The sequence below is a fragment of the Amblyraja radiata genome, chromosome 28 (genome assembly GCF_010909765.2).
Source record: "Amblyraja radiata isolate CabotCenter1 chromosome 28, sAmbRad1.1.pri, whole genome shotgun sequence".
In the NCBI taxonomy this organism is placed as follows: Eukaryota; Metazoa; Chordata; class Chondrichthyes; order Rajiformes; family Rajidae; genus Amblyraja; species Amblyraja radiata.
This window is the reverse complement of record NC_045983.1, coordinates 31,507,148-31,531,452: the sequence shown is the minus strand read 5'-3', so window position 1 is coordinate 31,531,452 and position 24,305 is coordinate 31,507,148. Positions and strand designations below refer to the sequence as shown.

General features: G+C 48.2%; 1 protein-coding gene across 1 annotated transcript in view; it reads left to right on the top strand.

The window, feature by feature from the left end:
- The window catches only part of wscd1 (WSC domain containing 1), a 71,797-nt gene that overhangs the window by 41,436 nt on the left and 6,056 nt on the right, over nucleotides 1-24,305 (top strand). The window contains exons 2-5 of the mRNA XM_033046231.1: nucleotides 2,671-3,353; nucleotides 10,824-10,938; nucleotides 13,271-13,455; nucleotides 23,561-23,682. Of these exons, the coding sequence (XP_032902122.1) occupies nucleotides 2,927-3,353; nucleotides 10,824-10,938; nucleotides 13,271-13,455; nucleotides 23,561-23,682 (849 nt within the window). The 5' untranslated portion in view covers nucleotides 2,671-2,926. The remainder of the gene's footprint in view (nucleotides 1-2,670; nucleotides 3,354-10,823; nucleotides 10,939-13,270; nucleotides 13,456-23,560; nucleotides 23,683-24,305) is intronic.

Here is a 24,305-nt window from a genome sequence, read left to right as displayed (position 1 = left end):
AGTCACCCTAACCCGGTCGGTAGCCATCTGTATCTCGGCACAGGGTATGGATGCTTCCCCGTAGGCGAAGCTCCTGTGGCTGGAGAACCTGGTCGAGTTCGACCCCAGCCACCCAGGCCATCTCCCCTCATGGGAGTATCCGGCCTGGCTATCCGCTACCAGGTTTCCTTGCCCAGTAGACACGAGGGGTGCTCTATCCCCTGAGCACCCATATACGATGGACTCCTCCGTGTCCCCGCGACGCGCCACGCACATTCGGAGGCACATCATTTCCATCATCCATACGGCGGGGTTATCCATCTGGAAAACAAAGCAAAACACCTCCTTGCCTCCACAAAGCTATCCGCCTAAAATGGCATTTGGGGTTTTGTTTTGTCTGTTATGGTCCACTTTTCCACAGCACATCCCTTCGATCCCGTACTGTCTGTCCCTGTACTCCCCTGTACAATTTACAAAACCTTATATCTAATTACGCTAACTACATCTACTTACACACAAACCAATGCTATATACAACGCCACCCGTCTCCGGGTGGCCAACTCATAACTGGTCCCCGTCACGCTGGGGCCACCCCTCTGGTGGGCCCTCCCGTGCAGGCCAGAACTCCTCCTGTCGAGGGGCCTGACTGCCCCTCACCTCCTTTTGCACTACGGGGTTTTGAGTTACCCCTACGTTCCCAGTGGAGACTGGGCTCCCTCCAGCCGCACTCCGTAGTGCCCTGTTTCGGCCACTCTCCTTCCCGGCCCTCCTGTGGCCGGCCCTAGCCCTAGGTTTAATTAGGGATGGGGACCACCTTACTGGGGGTTTAGTGACCCTGTCACTCCTACGTCCGACCGGGGGTTCCCACACCAGAGGTGATACCTCCATCTCCTCTGCTTCTGCTAGTTCTGCCTCTCTTAGGCAGTCTACGGTACCTGCCTGCGGAGGGCTGGAGTCAGCCTCCTTCTCCGCTGCTTCCAGTCCTCGCCCTGGAACACAGCCGGCTACTTCAGGCTGACTACCTGTGGACTCACCTGGCTCCCCTACGGTTTCCACATCAACCCGGGTCTGTTCTTGATCTTTACCCCCATACGGTCCCTCTATCATCTCCTGCCTGCAAATGGCTGCTGAGGCAGCCTTTAAAATGGGGTTTTGTGCCTGGACCATGGTCAGGTCCGGAGCCAAAACCACTCCCGCACTCTCCTTTTCACGAGGCTGCTCCCTGGCTGCAGCTACCTGTCCTTCCTCATAGGGGTCCCATGCTTTCCCACTCCTGGCTCCTTCCCTGGCCAAGCCATCCGCCCTCTGATTTCCCTTTCCCCGTGGCTCCGTTTTGGAATGGGCCTTCACCTTATGGATATATCTATCCCCGCCCTTCCCTACGGCTGCTACAATCCTCTCTAATAGTGGTTTAGTGGTCAGGGGCTTCCCGTCTGATGAGGTGTACCCTCGGCGGGACCAGATGGCCAAATATTCCGTGCAGGAATTGCATGTGAACATGCTGTCTGAACATATGGTGTATGGAGTGGGGAAACGCTCGGGATGGGTCACCACGTACATTACCGCCGCCAGCTCTGCCTGCTGGGCGCTTAACGTATGTGGGAGTTTAAGAGCTAGGGCTATCTCTGCCTCGGGGTCCCAGATCCCACAGCCCGTGAGCCGTATGCCCTCGGACACGAAACTGGACCCGTCCACGTATATTTCCCTACCCGTGGGATGTAACCCTGCTCTAAGCCCAAAGTCCACCTCCCATACCCCTTCCACCGAGCAATGGTGTGGCTCCCCTGGGTACACCAAATTGGCTGCGAGCTTGGGCTCACATAGCCTCTCAACCCGTAAGGCCATTTGGGAAAGGAGAAGGGTCCAGCGAGTGATCCTCGCACTGCTAACGGTCCCATCCTTAATCCGACCGTCCAGCAGCATCTGGGTTGGGGTATGGTGGGTCAGGAGGGTTATGGGGGACATTCTTATGAAGACCTGTACCTTGTACACTGCAATCGCTTAGCTTAACATTACTATTAGTTTCTTGTTATTCTTTGTTGTATTTGCATTGTTGCCGACATCTTTCTCAGGCCACGATCCCCTGTTGGTCGACGTAACTGGTCTATATCCCGTCCGACCTGTGGCTTTTGCGTTGGTCTCCTTGCACCCCTCGGCATACCTCGGGATGGCCCACGGCCGGGGGCCTCGACTGCGCCCGTGGGCCCCTCCGCCCCTGACCCACAGCAAGAGCCGCCCTCGACCATGCTTGCCCAAGGTGAGGAGCTACACGAACCCTCAGCAGCCGGGGGTAGGGTCACGCGACTGGGCAATGGCAGGGAGGAGTTGTCACGGGGTATAGGGGTGTGTCCTGGTGTATATGATGAACCCAGGGACAACCCTCTCTCTCTCTTTCTCTTCTCTCCTTCCTCTCACTGCGAGCTGCCCACCTTTCTTCTCTCTTCTTGTGAGTGTCCTGCCACCGTGGCAAGAACGCAACTCGAGCTCACGAGGCAACAGGAATGACTGTTAGAGGACTAAACGTGCGTGTATATCTACCTTTAATGCCTGAATAAAGAAACTGTGTATTGGCAACATTTGGGGCCTCTACAACCCATTCATTCTCTCCAGAGATGCTGCCTGCCCCGCTGAGTTACTCCAGCATTTTGTGTCTATCTTCTATTAATCATCTTGTCAATTTTATTTCCTCAGAGCGGCTTCGTGATGCACGGGCTAAATATCCACACGGGGAGAGAGGGTCCTCTTGCGCAATGCCCACGCCGCCAGCTCTCGGAAACCTCGCCCGTGAGCACGTGGTGATGTGCGTCTCATTCACCGACGTCCGTCCGAGAGAAGGTCGAGTTCACCGGAATGCAGCCTTCGGGAAAGCTCTTCGCCGGGACGGAATGATCGCCAGCCGGGTGGTCTGACCGCATCCTCGGCTCCAGGTTCGGGGGAAGAAGGGGGAATGGCCAAAGCGCTCGTCAGGCTACAGAGATTCCTGCGGCGTACGCCCGTCATCTTTGCCTTTCTCCTCGTGGCCTACCTCATGGCCGGGAGCCTGCTCCTGCTCCAGCGCTCCGGGTTCTCCATCCCGTTGGGACAACGGACTGCCCCGGACAACGGACAAGCAGCGCCACCCTCTGGCCCGGCCCCCCCGGAGGACCGCGCGGGTCCTGACCCAGACATCGGCAAGCGCAAGTCCAGGGCTCCCGCCAGCGTGCAGGTGTGGGAGGAGCCGGTCACCAACAGGAAATATGGACCACGGTGGCTTATCTCAGGCCATCCAGAAATTGGGCATCTGAGAAGGAGGTGGTTCAACAGCTTCGTGAAGGAGCAAGAACCAAGGCTACGGTTGGAGATCGGGACGGTGAAGCAGACCATCGGAAGCAAAGGTACTTTTACACATACACTCGAACATTTTATCCTCCTCTCTCCTCCTATTTCCGTTAAATTGATCATTGATTTTCGCAGCGTCTCCGGGGAGAACGGAATGGAGACGTTTCGGGTCGAGACCCTTCTTCAGGCTGATAGACAATAGGTGCAGGAGTAGGCCATTCGGCCCTTCGAGCCAGCGCCGCCATTCAATGTGATCATGGCTGATCATCCCCAATCAGTACCCCGTTCCTGCCTTCTCCCCATATCCCCTGACTCCGCTATCTTTAAGAGCTCTATCTAGCTCTCTCTTGAAAGTATCCAGAGAACCGGCCTCCACCACCCTCTGAGGTGTAGAATTCCGCATTCACAACTCTTTGTGAGAAAAAGTGTTTCCTCATCTCCATTATAAATGGCTTACCCCTTATTCTTAAACTGTGGCCCCTTGTTCTGGACTCCCCCAACATCGGGAACATGTTTCCTGCCTCTAGCGTGTCCAAACCCTTAACAATCTTATATGCATCAATAAGATACCCTCTCATCCTTCTAAATTCCAGAATATACAAGCCCAACCGCTCCATTCTCTCAGCATATGACAGTCCCGCCATCACGGGAATTAACCCTTGTAAACCTACGCTGCACTCCCTCAATAGCAGGAATATCCTTATTCAAATTAGGGGACCAAAACTGCACACAATATTCCAGGTGTGGTCTCACTAGGGCCCTGTACAATTGCAGAAGGATCTCTTTGCTCCTATACTCCTCCTCTTGTTATAAAGGCCAACATGCCATTCGCTTTCTTCGCTGCCTGCTGTACCAGCATACTTACTTTCATTGACTGATGAACAAGGACCCCCAGATCCCATTGTACTTCCCCTTTTCCCAACTTGACACCATTTAGATAGTAATCTGCCTTCCTATTTTTGCTACCATGGTGGATAACCTCACATCTATCCACATTAAACTGCATCTGCCATGCATCTGCCCACTCCCCCAACCTGTCCAAGTCACCCTGCATCCTCATAGCAACCTCCTCACAGTTAGTCGGGGGAGATGGGAAACTAGAGATATGCAACGAGCATGTAAGGTGTGAAAAAGACAGATCAAAGTAGACGCTGATCTAGGAAATGTAGAACGGTTTAATGTTGGCTGAGGGGAAGTTGACAACGAAACGTACAATGAGAAAATTAATCTTGAGGATGGTGAAACTAGTCGGAGAACTGGGATGGGGGAGGGGATGGAGAGAGAAACTAGGGTTACGTGAAGTTAGAGAAGTCAATGTTCATACCGCAAGCAGGAGAGAGTGTGAGAATATGCAAAAAAACCTGCAAATGGAAGTCTAAAATGAAAAAAATAAAATAAATGCTGGAAATACCTTTGTGGGTCAGGCAGAGAGAGAGAAATTAAATGAATCTTTTAGGCTGATGATCCTTCATCAAAGAGTTGAGCGTGTTGGGTTTAAAATGGTCAGCCTGGGCAAATTGGGCCGAAGGGACTGTTTCCATGCTGTATGGCTCTATGGGTGGCACAATGAAGCAGCGGTAGAGTTGCTGCCTCACAGCGCCAGAGACGCGGGTTCGATCCTGACCTCGTGTGCTGTCTGTACGGAGTTTGTACACGTTCTCCCCGTGACCTGCGCGCGGCTTTCTCTGGTTTCCTCCCACACTCCAATGGCGCACGAGGTTGGTAGGTCAGTTGGCTTTAGTAAAAATTGTAAATTATGTGTGGGATAGTGTCGGTGTATGGGGTGATCGCTTGTCGGCACGGACTCGATGGGCCAAAGGGCCTGTTGTCAAGCCGTTTCTCTTGAGTCTAAAGTAAAAGCGAAAGTAAGTGTTATGGGTTGAGAAATGGAGCTTGTTGGTCGGCATGGGCAAGTTGGGCTGAAGGGGTCATTTACATGCTGTATGACTATGTCAAGGATATGGGGAGAAGGCAGGCAGGAGAATGGGATTGAGAGGGAAATGGCGGAGTAGGCTTGATGGGCCGAATGGCCTAATTGATTGAATGGTGGAGTAGACTTGATGGGCCAAATGGCCTAATTCTGCTCCTATTATTTTTGACCTTACGATAACCAAGGGAGAAAACAGAAAGAGAGATGTCAAGTTTTTAATATTATAGCTATTGTGGTTCTTGTAATAAAAAGTGCTGCTTTAAATATGCAGCTAGTGCTATACATAATTACATATGGGTTTGCCATTAGTTGTCGGTTTGATTGTGATTAGGTGAAGAAGGGTCTTGACGCAAAACATCACCTATTCCTTGTCACCGGAGATGCTGCCTGACCCGCTGAGTTGTATGTTCATGTGATACAGGCAGAATTAGGCCATTCGGCCCATCAAGTCTACTCTACCATTTAATCATGTCTGATCTATCTTTCCCTCTCAACCCCGTAACCCCTGACACCCATAGTAATCAATAATCTATATATCTCTGCCTTAAAAATATCCATTGACTTGGCCTCCGCAGCCTTCTGTGGCAAAGAATTCCACAGATTCACCACCCTCTTGACTAAAATACTCCAGCACATTTGTGTCTATCTTCAGTGTAAACCAGCATCTGCAGTTCCTTCCAACACGTGCGATTTTGGGCAGCACGGTGGCGTAGCGGTAGAGTTGCTGCCCAACAGCGCTTGCAGCGCCGGAGACCCGGGTTCGATCCCGACTACGGGTGCTGTCTGTACGGAGTTTGTACGTTCTCCCCGTGACCGCGTGCATTTTCTCCGAAATCTTCCGCTTCCCCCCCCCCCACACTCCAAAGACGTACAGGTCAGTCGGTTAATTGGCTTGGTAAGAGTATAATTTGTCCCCAGTGTGTGTGTGTGTGTGTGTGTGTGTGTGTGTGTGTGTGTAGGGCGGTGTTAGTGTGCGGGGATCGCTGGTCGGCTCGGGGGGGGGGGGGGGCGAAGGGCCTGTTTCCGCACTGCATCTCTAAACTAAACTAATCAAAACTGCATCTACCGTCTTGACTGTGTTATTTAACTTGGGAACATTTTGGGTTAGATTAGCATCCCGCAGTTAAAACTTCTGTACAACAATTGTTAAATATAACTGGAATGACTGGCATATTCATTGGTGAGTTGTCCTGGACTAATTGACATTCTCGCTGCAGATTAAAAGCTTCTTGATTGCTTTTTAATTATTCTTAATAAGCCTCTAACTCGCACTAATTTGGTAAATGATATAACAGTTTGTCACTTTGCCCTACTGACATTTGTAAAATGTATCGTACAAATTGGGTTCACTTGAAAACGCTGCACTTCAGAAGGGCAGCTTTGCGGCATTAACCTCTACCGGTGAAGATGGTACGAATTGACATTCCCTGCATCTCCGACAATCATCAACAAAGGGAAAAACACAGCAAGAATGAAGCCGAGGTTTTGTATGTCAGCTGCCGTGCTTCTTGTTATTTAAAACAGCTCGTTGAAACAGCAGCTAGTGCCAGAAACAATCACGTATTTCATTGCGATTCGGTCTTAAATCAGACCTTAAGATGAAAGAATGGGTCGACTGGGCTGGTATTCACTGGAATTCAGGAGGGTGAGCGGGGATCTTATAGAAACATATGCAATTCTTAAAGGATTGAAGCAGGCTAGATGCAGGAAAAATGTTCCCCATGTTGGGGGAGTCCAGGACCAGGGGTCACTCAGTTTAAGAATAAAGGGTTGGCCATTGAGGACTGAGATGAGGAAAACTTTTTCACCCAGAGAGTTGTGAATCTGTGGAATTCTCTGCCACAGAAGGTAGTGGAGGCCAATTCACTGGATGTTTTCAAGAGAGTTAGATTTAGCTCTTAGGGCTAATGGAATCAAGGGATATGGGGGAAAAAGCAGGAATGGGGTACTGATTTCAGATGATCAGCCATGATCATATTGAATAGCGGTGCTGGCTCAAAGGGCCGAATGGCCTACTCCTGCACCTATTTTTCTATGTTTCTATGTTAAAACTCAATTGAGCGTAGTGTCGAACACAAATTGCCTGGGGTAACTCGGTGGGTCGGGCAGCATCTCTGGAGAGAATGGATCTCTGGGGAGCGATGTTTCAGGATGGGGCACTTCGGTCTCTTAGTCTGATGAAGCATCTCAGCACAAGCAGCACGGTGGCGCAGCGGTAGAGTTGCTGCCTTATGGCGCCAGAGACCTGGGTTCGATCCCGACTAGGGGCGCTGCCTGTACGGAGTTTGTACGTTCTCCCCGTGACCCGCGTGGGTTTTCTCCGGGTGCTCCGGTTTCCTCCCACACACCAAAGACGCACAGGTTTGTAGGTTAATTGGCTTCTGTAAAAATTGTAAATTATCCCTAGTGTGTGTAGGCTAGTGTCCGTGTGTGGGGAATGTTGGTCGCTGCGGACTCGGTGGGCAGATGGGCCTGTTACCGCGCTGTATCTCTGAAGTTTAAAGTATCTACAAAAGCAAAGCGTAGAGACTGAGGGAGGATGGGGGGAGATGACTCGGATACAGAATGAAATAAAATGTTGATGTTTTCCGCATATCAATTTCCTGTCACTTTAATAACAAATATCTTTTTTATTAAAGTAGATACAGAATAAATCAAGGTTTTGGTGTTTTCCACATATCAATCGCCTGTCATTTAAAAAAATATAGATATATATTACTGCAGTGACCACACTTAGAGTCGTACAGAATGGAAACATGCCCTTTAGTCCAACTTGCCCATGCCTACCAAACTATCTAAGCTAGACCCATTTGCCAATATTTAACTAATAATCCTCTAAATCTCTCCTATCCGTGTACCTGTCCAAGTGTCTTTGAAATTATGTTATAGTCCCTGCCTCAACTACCTCCTCTGGCAGCTCGTTCCATACACCCAGCACACTTTCTGTACAATAGTTGCCCTTCAGGTTCATATTACATTTTTCCCCCTCAACCTAAGCCGATGTTTGCTGGTTTGTGATTTCCCCGCCTCTGGGTAAAAGACTCAATTCCCCTCATGATTTCATGCACCTCTATGAGATCACCCCACAGTTTCCTGCGCTCCAAAGAATAAAGCCCTAGTCTGCCAAACCTCTCCCTGTAGCTCAGGCCCTCGAGTCCTGGCAACAACCTCGTAAATCTTCAATGCGCTCTTCCTAGCTCGCACACACGGACACCTCCAGATTCAGGGACAGTTTCTTCCCAGCTGTTATCAGGCAACTGAATCATCCTACCACAACCAGAGAGCAGTGCTGGACTACTATCTACCTCATTGGTGACCCTCGGACTATCCTTGATCAGACTTTGCTGACTTTACCTTGCACTAAACGTTATTCCCTTATCATGTTCAAGAAGGAACTGCAGATGCTGGAAAATCGAAGGTAGACAAAATTGCTGGAGAAACTCAGCGGGTGCGGCAGCATCTATGGAGCGAAGGAAATAGGCAACGTTTCGGGACGAAACGTTGCCTATTTCCTTCGCTCCATAGATCTCTGATAGATCTCCATAGGTCTCTGCCGCACCCGCTGAGTTTCTCCAGCAATTCTGTCTACATTCCCTTATCATGTATCTGTACACTGTAAATGGCTCGATTGTAATCATGCATTGCCTTTCTGTTGACTGGTTAGCACCCAACAAAAAGCTTTTCACTGTACCTCGATACATGTGACAATAAACTACACTGAACTATAATGGCTCCCTAAGTGGTTTAGATTGAAGTGATGGGGTGAAAGGGAGTACACAGAATACAGGCTCTTTTTCACAGAAGTTTTATTTTCTGTGAATTAATGCATTTACATCCAGTAACATAAAACACAATGTCAAGTCATGTGATTCTTTGCAAATTCTTACAGGATTCGCTGGCATTCTGTTCAACACTTTAAAATCTCGCAGAATGGTTTTCTGAATTAGCTTAGTTTAGGGATACGGCGTAGAAACAGGCCCCTCAGCCCACTGTGTCCATATCGACCAGCGATCAATGGAGCTGTCCCACTGTACGAGTTAATTCAAGAGTTCTCCCGAGTTTCCCCTGATTCGAACTCGGAGAATTACGGTAATGGCCGCTCGGAGGTACTCGGGGCTCTCGTGGACATTTTTCAACATGTTGTAAAATCTTCACGAGTCTTCCCGAGCTTACCGCGTTTCCCGAGTACCTGCCGTTAAGAGTTACGAGCCGCTAAGAGACGTCCCCGGGCTCCGACGTACCCGCTACGTACATTCTACGTGCTTACCACGAGTTTGATTTTTTTAAATCTCGGGAGAGCTCTTGAATTAGCTCATACAGTGGGACAGCCCCTTAACACTTCCCTACACACACTAGGGACAATTTTACATTTACACCAAGCCAATTAACCTTCAAACCTGCACGTCTTTGAAGTGTGGGAGAAAACCGAAGATTCTGGAGAAAATCCACGCAGGTCACGGGGAGGAGCGCACAGACGGCGCCCATAGTCAGGATCGAACCCGGATCTCGGGCGCTGTGAGGCAGCAGCTCTACCGCTGCGCCACCGTGCCGCCCTAAAACGTATTGGGGGCCGTCACGTCTTCCGTGATTCTCGAAAGATGCAAGTGCAATGTTAGCATTCATTTACAGAAGACTAGCATAGAAGAGAAGGGATTGTAATGCTGAGGCTGTGGAAGGTGCTGGTGAGAAACATAGAAAATAGGTGCAGGAGTAGACCATTCGGCCCTTCGAGCCTGCACCGCCATTCAATATGATCATGGCTGATCATCCAACTCAGTATCCCATCCCTGCCTTCTCTCCATACCCCCTGATCCCTTTAGCCACAAGGGCCACATCTAACTCCCTCTTAAATATAGCCAATGAACTGGCCTCAACTACCTTCTGTGGCAGAGAATTCCAGAGATTCACCACTCTCTGTGTGAAAAATGTTTTTCTCATCTCGGTCCTAAAGGATTTCCCCTTTATCCTTAAGCTGTGACCCCTTGTCCTGGACTTCCCCAACATCGGGAACAATCTTCCTGCATCTAGCCTGTCCAACCCCTTAAGAATTTTGTAAGTTTCTATAAGATCCCCCCTCAATCTTCTAAATTCTAGCGAGTAGCGATTTAGAGTATTGTGAGCAATTTTGGGTCCAGAGAAGGTTTACGAGAATGATCTCAGGAGTGATTGGGTTAACATATGATGGGTGTTTGACAGCAGTAAGCTTGTACACGTTGGAGTTTAGAAGTTTAGGAGATTAGAATTACTGGATAGTGAAAGGCCTGGATAGTGTGGATGTGGAGAGGATGTTTCCACTCGTGAGAGAGTCTCGGACCAGAGGCCACAGCCTCGGTACGAAAGGACATAGCTTTAGAAAGGAGATGGGGATGAATTCCTTTAGTCAGAGGGTGGTTAGACAGGCACATGGACATGCAGGAAGTAGCAATACGGATCATGTACAGGCAGAGGTGAGTTTAACGTGACGTCATGTTCGGCATGGACATTGTGGGCCGAAGGGCCTGACCCTGTGCCATCCCGCCCTATGCAGCATGTTCTGTGCTCTGTTTCAAGCAAGTAATCGTCGGTGAACTTACGGCTGTTTTGTTGTGTTTCACAGCAACCCACATTGGTTGTTTCAGAGATGAATCGAAGGAGAAGGCTCTGAAGGGTATGGTCTTCTATGACTTTCGCAAGATGACCGTATCACAGTGTCAAGATAGCTGTGCAGAAAGGTAACGCAATGAGATGTCTTCAACATTACTTTCACAACGTGCCTTGTTCCTATTTCTCCGTGATCACATGTCTCGTGTATTTTGTGTTTTTATGACTGTTGGCAGATCAATTTTCCTCCTGGGATAAATAGAGTTGTATCGTATCGCATTAGACTGGATTTATTGAAGGACTGAAGTTAGACACAAAAAGCTGGAGTAACTCAGCAGGACAGGCAGCATCTCTGGAGAGAAGGAATGGGTGATGTTTCGGGTCGAGACCCTTCTTCAGATCTCGACCCGAAACGTCACCCATTCCTTCTCTCCAGAGATGCTGCCTGTCCCGCTGAGTTACTCCAGCATTTTGTGTCAATCTTCGGTGTAAACCAGCATTTGCAGTTCCTTCATACACTTTATTAAAGGACTTTTTGGTCTTCAAAGAAAACCTGCGAGTTTTTATTTTCCCTCAAAACACATCCCACTCGCAATGTTATCATTGGGAATAAGGTTTATTGAGGTATATTGTTGGGTGTTCATTTTATTTAATGGCCTGTCCCACTTACGCGACTTTTTCGGTGACTGCCGGTGTCCAAGTTCGTTTCTTAAAAAGCAGATAGCAACAAAAAGTGTTAAAGGTAAACCATGGCAATCTTTAATTGATTCGTCAGATGGGATTGGCAATAGATCTACAATGAGCACAAATGTTGCTCAGTGCTTCTTGGGCTCCCACTCGCAGAACAAAGAAGAGTTAGCACAATTATACATTTTCCTTATCAGTAAAACACTCCTACCAAGTCTGAATATGGCATGACTGAAAGATTTTGCGGACTTTCACAATATAGGAAGGCTGGGTCCAAATCAAGCTCATCCAATAACAAGTTATTACTTATCTCTGTAGCGTCACCTTTTTTTTCAATCTTGGCTTCTTTATGGCCTTGAATGAAGCACATGTTATTACTGCACACTGCCATCTTAATGTCTTTAGTGAAAAGACAACCTGTCCTCCATATTGTGTTCCATATAATTTACAAAGTCATTCAGACTTAGCACCGAGTCAGTCTTTTGTTTTACTAGAACATGCTTTTGTACAAGAACGACTACATTTTAGATTTGACTATTAGCTCTTTCACCGGCACCCGTCATAGGTCGGTGCAGGTTGTCGAAAATTTTCAACACGTTGAAAATCCAGCGGCGACCAGAACAAGGTACGACTCTTCGGGCGACTACTCACGACAATTCAGGCCGCGACATGTCACCAGTGTGTCGCCTGTATGGTCGTGAGTTGTCTCCTCAGTCGCCCAAAGAATCGTAGCGTCTTTCTGGTCGCCGCTGGATTTTCAGCATGTTGAACATTTTTGGCGACCTGCAACGACCTATGACGGGTTCCGGCAGTCGCCGAAAAAGTCGCGTAAGTGGGACAGGCCCATAAGGGTTGGGATAAATAGAGATGCCGTCAATTATGGGCAGCACAGAGCAGCTGGAAGTGCTGGTATCGGCATCAGATACCCTGGGCTCAATCCTGACATCAGGTGCTGTCTGTGTGGAGTTTGCATGTTCTCCCTGTGACCATGTTGGTGCTCCAGTTTCCTCCCACATCCCAAAGAGGTTTGTAGGTTAATCTGTAAATTGCCCCTAGAGTGTGTGGGGAGTGGATGAGAGAGCGGGATAACATAGAACTAGCGTGAACGGGTGATCAATGGGCCGAAGGGCCAGTTTCTATGCTTCAATTCCATTTATTAAATTTGCACTCCTGACTCCCAAAATCTTTGGAGTCAGCTGGCTCTTGGAATTGTACAATTTTGGAGCATTTCCTTAAAACTTTCTTTGCAATCTGACGGCATATTCAGCGTGGCATGGTGACGCAGCGGTAGAGTCGCTACCTCGCAGCGCCGGAGACCCGGGGTTGCTCCCGACTACGGGCGCTGTCTGTAGGGAGTTTGCACGTTCTCCCCGTGACCTGCGTGGTTGAACCGGTTGCCTCCCACACTCCAAAAACACACGGGTTTGGAGGTTTTGATTGGCTTCGGGGTAAAAATTGTAAGTTGTCCCGTCTTCTTCCTCGTGTCCGGCCATCTTCTATTTCACGTCTTTCCGGTCGGTCAGTGACGGTTGACGGTCGGTGGTTGCAGAAGTGGCTACTTCAGTCAGTCACTGTGGTACAGTTTCTTTCGTTAGCTTTGCCCGGGATGCGTCACGTGGAGGCTTCTGCTTGCATCCTAATTGTCCCGTGTGTGTGTGTGTGTGTGTGGGATAGCGTCAGCGTGCGGGGATCGCTGGTCGGCACGGACTCGGTGGGCCGAAGGGCCTGTTTCCGCGCTGTATCTCCAAACTAAACAAAACGAATTTGTTCCCGCAGAAGTTACCTTTACGCTGGCCTGGAATACGGTGCGGAATGTTACTGCGGGAATCGAGTAACGTCAGGCAACGCTCGTCAGGAGGATTGCAACATGGAATGCAAAGGGGAGAAGCACACTATCTGTGGAGGCGTGAATAGATTATCGGTGTACAGAGTGGAAGACCTTCGCCCCAGCAGCAAACGATGTATGTTTCTTTCTTGGCAACACTTTAAAAGGAACGCCGTACAGGCGCAAATCATATTACAGCGTTAATCAGGTGTCAGTACTTTCAGTATGTCACTGCAGGAGAGTGCAGGAAGGAACTGCAAACAGGCACAAAATGCTGGAGTAACTCAGCGGGACAGGCAGCATCCCAAAGAGGTCCTTCTGCAGTTGTACAGGGACCCACTGAGACCACACCTGGAGTATTGTGTGCAGTTTTGGTCCCCTAATTTGAGGAAGGACATTCTTGCTATTGAGGGAGTGCAGCGTAGGTTCACGAGGTTAATTCCCGGGATGGCGGGACTGTCATATGCTGAGAGAATGGAGCAGCTGGGCTTGTGCACTCTGGAGTTTAGAAGGATGAGAGGATATCTTATTGAAACATATAAGATTATTAATGGTTTGGACACGCTAGAAGCAGGAAACATGTTCCTGATGTTGGGGGAATCCAGAACCAGGGGCCACAGTTTAAGAATAAGGGGTAAGCCATTTAGAACTGAGATTAGCAAACACTTTTTCACAGAGTTGTGACTCTGTGGGATTCTCTGCCTCTGTGGGAGGCCGGTTCTCTGGATACATTCAAGGGAGAGCTAGATAGGGCTCTTAAAGATAGCGGAGTCAGGGGATATGGGATGAAGGTAGGAATGGGGTACTGATTGGGGATGATCAGCCATGATCACATTAAATAGCTGTGCTGGATCGAAGGGCTGAATGGCCTAGTCCTGCACCTATTGTCTATAGTCATTTCTGGAGAGAAGGAATGGGCGACGTTTTGGGCGGCAAGGAGGCGCAGCGATAGAGTTGCTGCCTGATTGCGCTTACAGCTCTTGAGATGTGGATTAGATCCCGACTGAAAACAGACCCTTCATTCCACCGAGTCCGCGCCGACCAACGATGCCAGCACACTAGTATTGTCCTGCATGCTAGGGACAATTTACAATCTTTACCAAAGCCAACCAACTTACAAACCTGTATGTTGCACCCGGAGAAAACCCTTACAGGTCACGGGGAGAACGTGCAAACGCCGTACAGACAGCACCCATGGTCAGGATCGAACCCGGGTCTCTGGCACCGTGAGGCAGCAACTCTACCGCTGCGCCCCCGTGCCGCAGTTACTGATGAAATGCTCGTGGAAGTTTTTTTTCTTAAGAATTAAGAGATACATCTAACGAACAGGAAGGAAATGACAGTTTACGAAGGAAACATAGAATAGTACAGGAATTAACCTGTAGTGCAAAAACTCTTCCGAAAATGGGGTAGAGATGAATCGGGTAATTCCCCAGCTTGGAGTATTGTGTGTAGTTCTGGTCTCCTAAATTGAGGAAGGACATTCTTGCTATTGAGGGAGAGCAGCGTATGTTCACCAGGTTAATTCCCAGGATGGCGGGACTGACATCTGATGAAAGAATGGATCAACTGGGCTGAAATTCACTGGAATTTAGAAGGATGACATGGGATCTTATAGAGACATCTAAAATTCTTAAGGGATGGGACAAAGGCAAGATGCAGGAAAAATATTCCCGATGTTGGGGGAGTCCAGAACCAGTGGTCACAGTTTAAGAATAAGGGGTAGTAGGCCATTTAGGACGGAGATGAGGAAAAACCTTCTACCCAGAGAGTTGTGAATCTGTGGAATTCTCTGCCACAGAAGGCAGTGGAGGCTAATTCACTGGATGTATTCAAGAGAGAGTTAGATTCCGCGCTGTATCACTAAACAGAACTTGCCGATCTTCTAAACAATCTGAGGTCTAATGGTATCAAGGGATATGGGGAGAAAGCAGGAACAGGGTACTAATTTATTGGGACGACAGATGGCACAATGGGCTAAGTGTTCGGCTGGCGATCGGAAGGTAGCCGGTTCGAATCCCGCTTGGAGTGCATACTCTCGTTGTGTCCTTGGGCAAGACACTTCACCCACCTTTGCCTGTGTGTGAATGTGTGTGAGTGATTGGTGGTGGTCGGAGGGGCCGTAGGCGCAGATTGGCAGCCACGCTTCCGTCAGTCTGCCCCAGGGCAGCTGTGGCTACAGAAGTAGCTCACCACCACCGAGTATGACTGAGGAATGAATGAATAATGCGATGTAAAGCGCCTTGAGTATTAGAAAGGCGCTATATAAATCCCATCCATTATTATTATTATTAATTTTGCATGATCAGCCATGATCACATTGAATGGCTCAAAGGGCCGAATGGCCTAATCCTGCACCTATTTTCTATGCTATGGAAGGACCGTTCAGAAGTCAGATAACAGAGGGGAAGAAGCTGTTCCTGAGTCATGTTTAAGAAATAACTGCAGATACTGGAAAAAATCGAAGGTAGACAAAAATGCTGGAGGAACTAAGCGGGTGAAGCAGCATCTATGGAGGGAAGGAATAGGCGACGTTTCAGGTCAAGACCCTTCTTTAGTCTGAAGAAGAGTCTTGACCCAAAACGTCGCCTATTCCTTCTCTCCTTAGATGCTGCATCACCCACTGAGTTCCTCCTGCATTTCTGTCTACCTTTGTGTTCCTGAGTCGGTTTCTTTGAAGGTTCCTCAAGCACCACCTGAGCAGACACACTTCTTTCCAGTCCTCTCTTTGATTTTTGTCCCTCTGAACTCTGGAAAATGCAAGTGGCAGCTATTTGATGGACTGCTTTCCACAGTATCCCAAGACCTGTGATTATAATTCATTTGTATAATTATTAGTTTACTGTATTGTCACTTGTACCGAGGTACAGTGAAAAGCTTTTTTGTTGCCTGCTATCCAGTCAGCAGAGAGACTAGACATGATTACAATCGAGCCGTCTACAGTGTACGGATGCAGGATGAAGGGAATAACGTTTAGTGGAAGATAAAGACCATTGAAGTCTGATTCAAGATAGTCCAAGGGTCTCCTGTTGGAGCTAGTGGAATTAGTATGAATGGATGATCGATGGTCAGCGCGGAGCTGGTGGGCCGAAGGGCCAGTTTCAATTGCTGTGCACCCCAATCAAAAGTGTGTTAGATCATGCTGTCTGTGTGGAGTTAGTACGTTCTGCATGTGACCTGCGTGGGTTTTCATTGGGTGCTCCGATGCTTTCACCCAGAGAGTTGTGAATCTGTGGAATTCTCTGCCACAATGGAAGCCAATTCACTGGATGCATTCAAGAGAGAGTTAGATTTGGCTCTTAGGGCTAGCGGAATCAAGAGGCATGGCGAGAAAGCAGAAATGGGGTACAGATTTTAGATGATCAGCCGTGACCATATTGAATCATGGCTGATCATCTAAATATCAAATAAGCTCTGAACAATAACAGTCTATTATTACTATTGCACTTTATCTGTTTATTTATTGTGTATATATGGTCTATGGTCTATAGACACACTGAACTTTATCTCCCATTCGGTATTATGTTTACACATTCTGTTGTGCTGCAGCAAGTAAGAATGTCATTGTCTTTTCTGGGACACATGACAATAAAACTCTCGACTCCTGAATGATGGTGTTGGCTCGAAGGGCCGAACTACCCACTTCTGCACCAATTTTCTATGTTTCTATGAATAACATAGCATGGCACGGTGGCGCAGCGGTAGAGTTGCTGCCTCACAGCGCCAGAGACCCGGGTTCCATCCCGACTACGGGTGCTGTCTGTACGGAGTTTGTATGCTCTCCCCGTGACCTGCGTGGGTTTTCTCCTAGACAATACAATACAATACAATTCAATTTATTGTCATTTGGACCCCTTGAGGTCCAAACGAAATGTCGTTTCTGCAGCCATACATTACAAACAAATAGACCCACGACACAACATAATTTACATAAACATCCATCACATTGCTGTGATGGAAGGCCAAAAAAACTTATCTCTCCACTGCACTCTCCCCCCCCCCCCGATGTCAGAGTCAAAGTCAAAGCCCCCGGCGGGCGATGGCGAATTGTCCCGCAGCCATTAAAGCCACGCCGGGTGATGCAAGGTCGCACACCGGGTCTTGGTGTTAGAGCCCCCGGCGTGCGCTCGCAGTCCCGCGGCCATTCCAATCCGCGCGGGGCGGTGCTGTAAGGCCCCGCTCCAGGAGCTCTTCAACCCCGCAACTCGGGCGGGAGAAGTCGCCGTTGCGGAAGCCCCGAAAAGCGGTCTCCCTCCAGGGACCCGCGGGCTCCCGATGCCGCCCGCCAGACCCGCAGTTGCAGCCTCCGCAGCTCCGGAGGTCGGGTCGCAGCAGCGTCCACCACAGCTCCACCCGCTCTGGACTCGGCCAGCCCCGTGACGGTGAGGTGAATAGTCGGCACCACAGCCCCCGGTCTTCCTGTTGGAGGCCGCTCCTCGTTGCAGCCCCAACGACAACGGAGACCCGACAAAGAAAAGGTCGGGTCTCCCGTGCAGGGAGAGATTTAAAAGTTACCCCCTCCCCCCCACACCACCCCCACCCCCCCCACACACATACCCCAACAAAAAATAACAAAAACTACATAAAAACATAGACATAAAATAATAAAAACGCAGACGGACTGCAGAGGCCGCTGCTGACGAAAGTCGCGCCGCCCACCGGTTTCCTCCCACACTCCAAAGATGTGCAGGCTTGTAGGCTAATTGGCTTGATGTAGATGTAAAAAATCGTCCCGTGTGTGTGTGTGTGTGTGTGTGTGGGTGTGTGTAGGATAATGTTAGCGTGTGCGGGGATCGCTGGTCGGAGCGGTCCCGGTGGGCCGAAGGGGCTGTTTCCGCGCTGTATCACTAAACAGAACTTGCCGATCTTCTAAACAATCTGTGCCTGTGAAAATTGTCAAGTTGCAAGCTGAAAATGTGAACTTATTCAGCTCGAGACTACTTTTCGAACATTTTGGGCAAATAACATCTGGGGGGGGGGGGGGGACATTAACAGTGACTCTGTCCACCCACAATGTCATGCGAAAGGAATTCACTTTGAATTTACAACAACCACCAATAAAAATAAAATGACTCAAATATCAGAGGTTATGGAGTGACCTTTTTACTGTAGTTTGATTTAGAGATACAACGTTGAAACAGGCCCTTCGGCCCATCGAGTCCGCGTCGACCCATGATCAAATTATTTTGAAGGTAGACACAAAACGCTGGAGTAACTCAGCGGGTGAGGCAACATCTCTGAAGAGAAGGAATGGGTGACGTTTAATTCTGAGGCTGTGACCTCTGGCCCTAGACTCTCCCACCAGTGGAAACATCCTTTCCACATCCACTCTATCCAGGCCTTTCATTATTCTGTAAGTTTCAATGAGTTCCCCTCCCTCCCCCCCCCCCCCCCCCCCTCCAACCTCCTCAACTCCAGCGAGTACAGGCCCAGTGCCGATAAACGCTCATCGTACGCTAACCCACTCATTCCTGGGATAATTCTTGTAAACCTCCTCTGCACCCTTTTGTGTCTATCTGAATGAATGGATTTATTTATTGGCCAAGTATTCACATACAAGGAATTTGCGGTGTTGCTCCACCCGCAAGTGACAACATGACATACAGTGAAACTTCGGTGTAAACCAGCATCAGCAGTTCCTTCCTACAAGCTCGGGTATTCTATGTTTTATGTTATACAGAAAAAATAATAATGTAGTTGTAATGACTGACGATTGTAATGATAAATATCTCAGACCACGAGCCAGCTATTAACTATCACAAGAGCACAAATTATAGACTGAATTACAGGGAAGGAGATTTCAGAATATTTAATTAGTTTTTAGATATCTAATCGCAGGTGCAGGTTTTATTTGTGCGGGCTGTCTGAACTGTCGACATTCGCTCATGTTCTTCCCTGAAGCTCTAATGACAATTTACTTTGTTTTGGCTTAATTATTTTTTGTCACATTATAATTTAGTATTTGCTTTATTGTACAATGCGTTAAACACTTCACTGTCTGGCATGGCTGTGAGGAAAGGAATTAGTCTGATTTGGGTGCGGAACTAACGGGGGGAGGGGAGGGGGGGGGTCACAGTGGCGCAGCGGTAGAGTTGCTGCCTCACAGCGCCAGAGACCCGGGTTCGATCTGTGTCTCCTGCTCATCTTCAACCTGAAATGATATCTGAGTCTGAAGAAGGGTCTCGACCTGAAACGTCACCCATTCCTTCTTCCAGCGAGGCTGCCAGTCCCGCTGAGTTACTCCAGCATTTTGTGGTCTATCTTTGGTTTAAATCGGCACCTGCAGTTCCTTCCTACATCAGGTCTGAAGAAGGGTTTCGGCCCGAAACGTCACCTATTTCCTTCGCTCCATAGATGCTGCTGCACCCGCTGAGTTTCTCCAGCATTTTTGTCTACCTTCGATTTTCCAGCATCTGCAGTTCCTTCTTAAACATCATATTATATCATTTACTGCCATATTTAACCACTTTCTGTAATGAAAGAGCAAATTGCTATTGCATTGCTTGGTGGGATACTTGACCAGATCTTGTGGCTTTGTATTTCATCTTTCAGGCAAGCTTTCTCTTCGAAAAATACTCGTAGATTAGAGGGGGCCGTTAGGGTGGTCAGTACTGATAAGGAGGAGCTCCACCATTCTGCTTTCAGACATCCAATTAGTCTGCTTTGGGTTTAATTTGTGGCTGTGTTCAGCCCGTAAACTTGGCCTTGCTCCTGTCCGAAGCGTTTGATGGTCAGATGCGACGCTGAACTGTAATCCTGCCCACCCGGGCGTACAATAGCGGTCTCGGGCCACAATCGCTCCACGAGTGTAGAGTTCTCTTGGCACCAGTCCCAGGTATCCTCTCACCAGCCATTACTGATGAAGTGCTCGTTCAGTTCATTCCTGCTTTGCGTGACTTTGTTGGCATTGAATCTCTGCACTTCAGAGTAATTCACTGTGAGGAGCTTTGAGATAAAATATGTAGACAGGGCAAGGCCCCTTGCAAATGCAATTATTATTGTTGCTGTCACAACAAAAACCAGTTTGCAGTCTAGTTATACAATATTTAGCAGCAGGGAAAAAAACACACCAACTGATGCCGGTGAATCTTCATCTTGTGAATGTTTTCTGATCATTTCTGCCCATCGCAGCATTAAAATCTGATCTGATCGGAACATAGAGTGAGCAAACGCAGTGCGAGCAATTTATATCAAGAGGACTGGAATACAAAAACAGGGATGTAACGCTGAGGCTCTGGTCAGGCTGCATTTGGAGAACTGTGACCAAATTTGGGCCCCATATCTGAGGAAGGATGTGCTGGCTCTGGGGAGGGTCCAGAGGAGGTTTACAAGAATGATTCCAGTGGGTTAGTGAACGATGAGCATTTTTCAACACTGGGCCTCTACTCGCTGGAGTTCAGAAGGTTGAGGGGGGACCTCATTGAAACTTACAGAATAGTGAAAGGCCTGGATAGAAAGGATGTTTCCACTGGTGGGAGAGTCTAGGACCAGAGGTCATAACCTCCGAATTAAAGGGCGCTCCTTTTTAGAAAGGAGGTGAGGATGAACTTCTTTAGTCAGAGGGTGGTGAATCTGTGGAACTCATTGTCACAGAGGGCTGTGGAGGCCAAGTCAGCGGATAGTTTTAAGGCAGAGATAGACAAATTCTTGATTAGAACGGGTGTCAATGGGTTATGGGGAGAAGGCATGGAAATGGGATTAGGAGGCAGAGATCAGCCATGATTGAATGGTGTAGTAGACTCGATGGGCCAAATGGCCTAATTCTGCTCCTCGAACCTACAAACTTTTGTAAGTTAAAAGTTAACTCCTATAACTTGTGAACTTGTGATACAACGTGGAAACAGGCCCTTCGGCCCAACTTGCCCACACTGGCCAACGTGTCCCAGCTACACTAGTCCCACCTGCACTAATCTGAGGAGACTAATTGTAAATGCAATTTAAGAAATAAATTGACACACAGTGCTGGAGTAACATCAACGAGTCAGGCAGCATCTCTGGACAAAAAAGAATGGGTGACATTTTGGGTCGGGACCGTCGGTGTGAAGAATGGTAACCGACCCAAAATGTCATCCATCCTTTCCAGAGATGCTGCCTGACCCACTGAGTTACTCCAGCACTTTTTGTCTATTTTCAGTATAAACTAGCATCTGCAGTTCCTTGTTTCAACATTAAGGAAAGAAAATATGGCTTGCATTTTGGTTCTGCTTCCCATTGAGGGTAGCACAGTGGCGCAGCGGTAGAGTTGCTGCCTTGCAGCACCAGAGACCCGGGTTCGATCCTGACTACGGGTACTGTCTTTACGGAGTTTGTACGTTCTCCCCGTGACCTGCGTGGGTTTTCTCCGGGTTTCCTCCCACGCTCCAAAGACGTGCAGGTTTGTAGGTTAATTGGCTTTGGTAAAATTGTAAATTGTCCCTAGTGTGTGTAGGATAATGCTAGTGTGCAGAGGTACTTGTTGGACGGCAGGGTTTCGAAGGGCACGTATCTGCACTATATCTCAAGTCTAAAGACAAGTAAAGATTCATTAGTCTCTAATTAATAGTTTAGTTTGGTTTCAAGATACAGCAGGGAAACAGGCCCTTCAGCCAACCGAGGCCGTACCGACCAGCGATCTCCACACACTAACACTATCCTATGCACTCTAGGGACAATTTACATTCATACCAAGCCGATTAACCTACAAACCTGTACGTCTTTGGAGTGTGGGAGGAAACCGAAGATCTTGGAGAAAACCCACGCAAGTCACGGGGAGAACGTACAAACTCTATACAGTCAGCGCCCGTAATCGGGATCGAACCCGGTCTCTGGCGCTGTGAGGCAGCAACTCTACCGCTGCGCCACCGTGCCGCACAAAGCTAAAATGAAAGCTATATTATTTTTCTTAATGTAGAAACAAAGAACTGCAGATGCTAGTTTATACGAAAGACAGACACAAAGTGCTGGAGTAACTCAGCCAGTCAGGCAGCATCAAAATATTGGGCAGAGTTTCAAGAAAACGCTATCGTTTGCAGATGCAATATTTACTTTAAATTCCGATCAAATATAATTGCTGGGTCAGTAATTACCAGCTGATCATCTCGACATATTATCTGATGACTTTCTGAGACATAGCCATCGATGAAATTTGTCCTTTCAGTTATCAATACTTGTTTAACAGCCACGAATTTCGCTGTTATCATCTGGTCGATTTATTGAAATCTGCCCTGTATCTTATTAAATAATAACTCATCGACATCTCCCATATGTCATGAATTTCAAAAAGATCTAGTTTAAATCTGGAACCTAAACCAAGTTGGCCGGCGCATTGAGATATTGTTTATTGCATCAATTCCGTCACCAAAAATCAAAGTTTTAGGTTAACGTAGGATGTGTTTGACGACACTGGGCCTGTACTCACTGGAGTTTAGATAGTTGAGGGGGGTGGGGGAGGGGAGGGAGGGATGGACATGCCACACACTATCCTACACACACTAGGAACAATTTACAATTTTACCGGGCCAATTAACCGACAAACCTTTACATCTTTGGAGTGTGGGGGAAAACCTGACCTCCCGGAGCAAACCCACGGGGAAAACGTGCAAACTCCGTACAGACAGCACCCATCGCCAGGATGGAACCCGAGTCTCTGGCGCTGTGAGGCAGCAACTCTACCGCTGCGCCATCGTGCCGTCCTCGGGTACATGTGAGAAGAATAAACTAAACTGAAACTAAACCAAGATCATTAGAGGAAGTACATTGTCTAATATTACAAATGTTTCAAATGGCCCACTCAGGATATTGCTGTCTTCCCAGCTGTTATCAGGCAACTGAACCATCCTACCACAACCAGAGAGCAGTGCTGAACTACCATCTACCTCATTGGTGACCCTCGGACTATCCTTGATCGGACTTTACTGGCTTTACCTTGCACTAAACGTTATTCCCCTTATCATGTCTCTGTACACTGTGAACGGCTCGATTGTAATCATGTATTGTCTTTCCGCTGACTGGTTAGCACGCAACAAAAGCTTTTCACTGTACCTCGGTACACGTGGCAATAAACCAAACTGCAACTGATACGAATACTCATTGCGTAGGAAGGAACTGCAGATGCTGGTTTAAACTGAAGATCGAAACAAAATGCTGGAGTAACACACAGGCAGCATCTCTGCAGCGAAGGAACGGGTGACATTTTGGGTCATTTCAGACTGAGAGCCATTGCTGTTGATTTAAAGTAACAAGCAGTTTCTCTGTTGCTTCAGATAGGAATGTTCTCTATCGAGGCTGCTTCAAGGTACCGCAGAACCTCACGGTGGCCTTCCCCGTCCACCTGAGCCAGCCTAACCTGACTGTCGTGAAATGCACAGAGTTCTGTACTAAAAAGGTAAGTGCAACATTTCACTGAACGGAATCAAACATCTTACGGCAGAGAGCTCTTGTGTCTTTGATCTGAAAGGTATAGATATTGGAGGTGGCCGGCAGTTTGAAGCTTGCTTTCATATTTGAGTTGAGACGTTCCTAGGATCTAGGAGCAGAATTAGGCCATTCGGCCCATCAAGTCCACGCCGTCATTCAATCATGGCTGATCTATCTCTCCCTCCTAACCGCGTTCTCCCCATAACCCCTGACACCCGCACTAATCAATAACCCATCTATCTCTGAAGAAGGGTCCCAAGCCAAAATGCCGCCTGTCCATTCCCTGCTGCCTGATGCATTGAGTTTCTCCAGCACTTTGTGTGCTCAGGCCATAAGATCTGTAATGTGGTTACTGACTTTTGCTGGATGTTTAATTTGGTTTAGTTTAGAGGTACAGCGCTGACACAGTCACCGTGTGTGAACTAGCTGGCCAGATTCAACGCCAGAGTCTAAATGCACAAAGACCATCTTTTAATTTTGTGCAGTGCAGCGTAACTGGCCAAGTGTGTTTCTTGTTGGGCCTGCAGTCAGGAACAAGGAAGGTGGTTCTTCACCAGTTGACAGCAGAGATGTAGTAGCATGCAGGGAGAG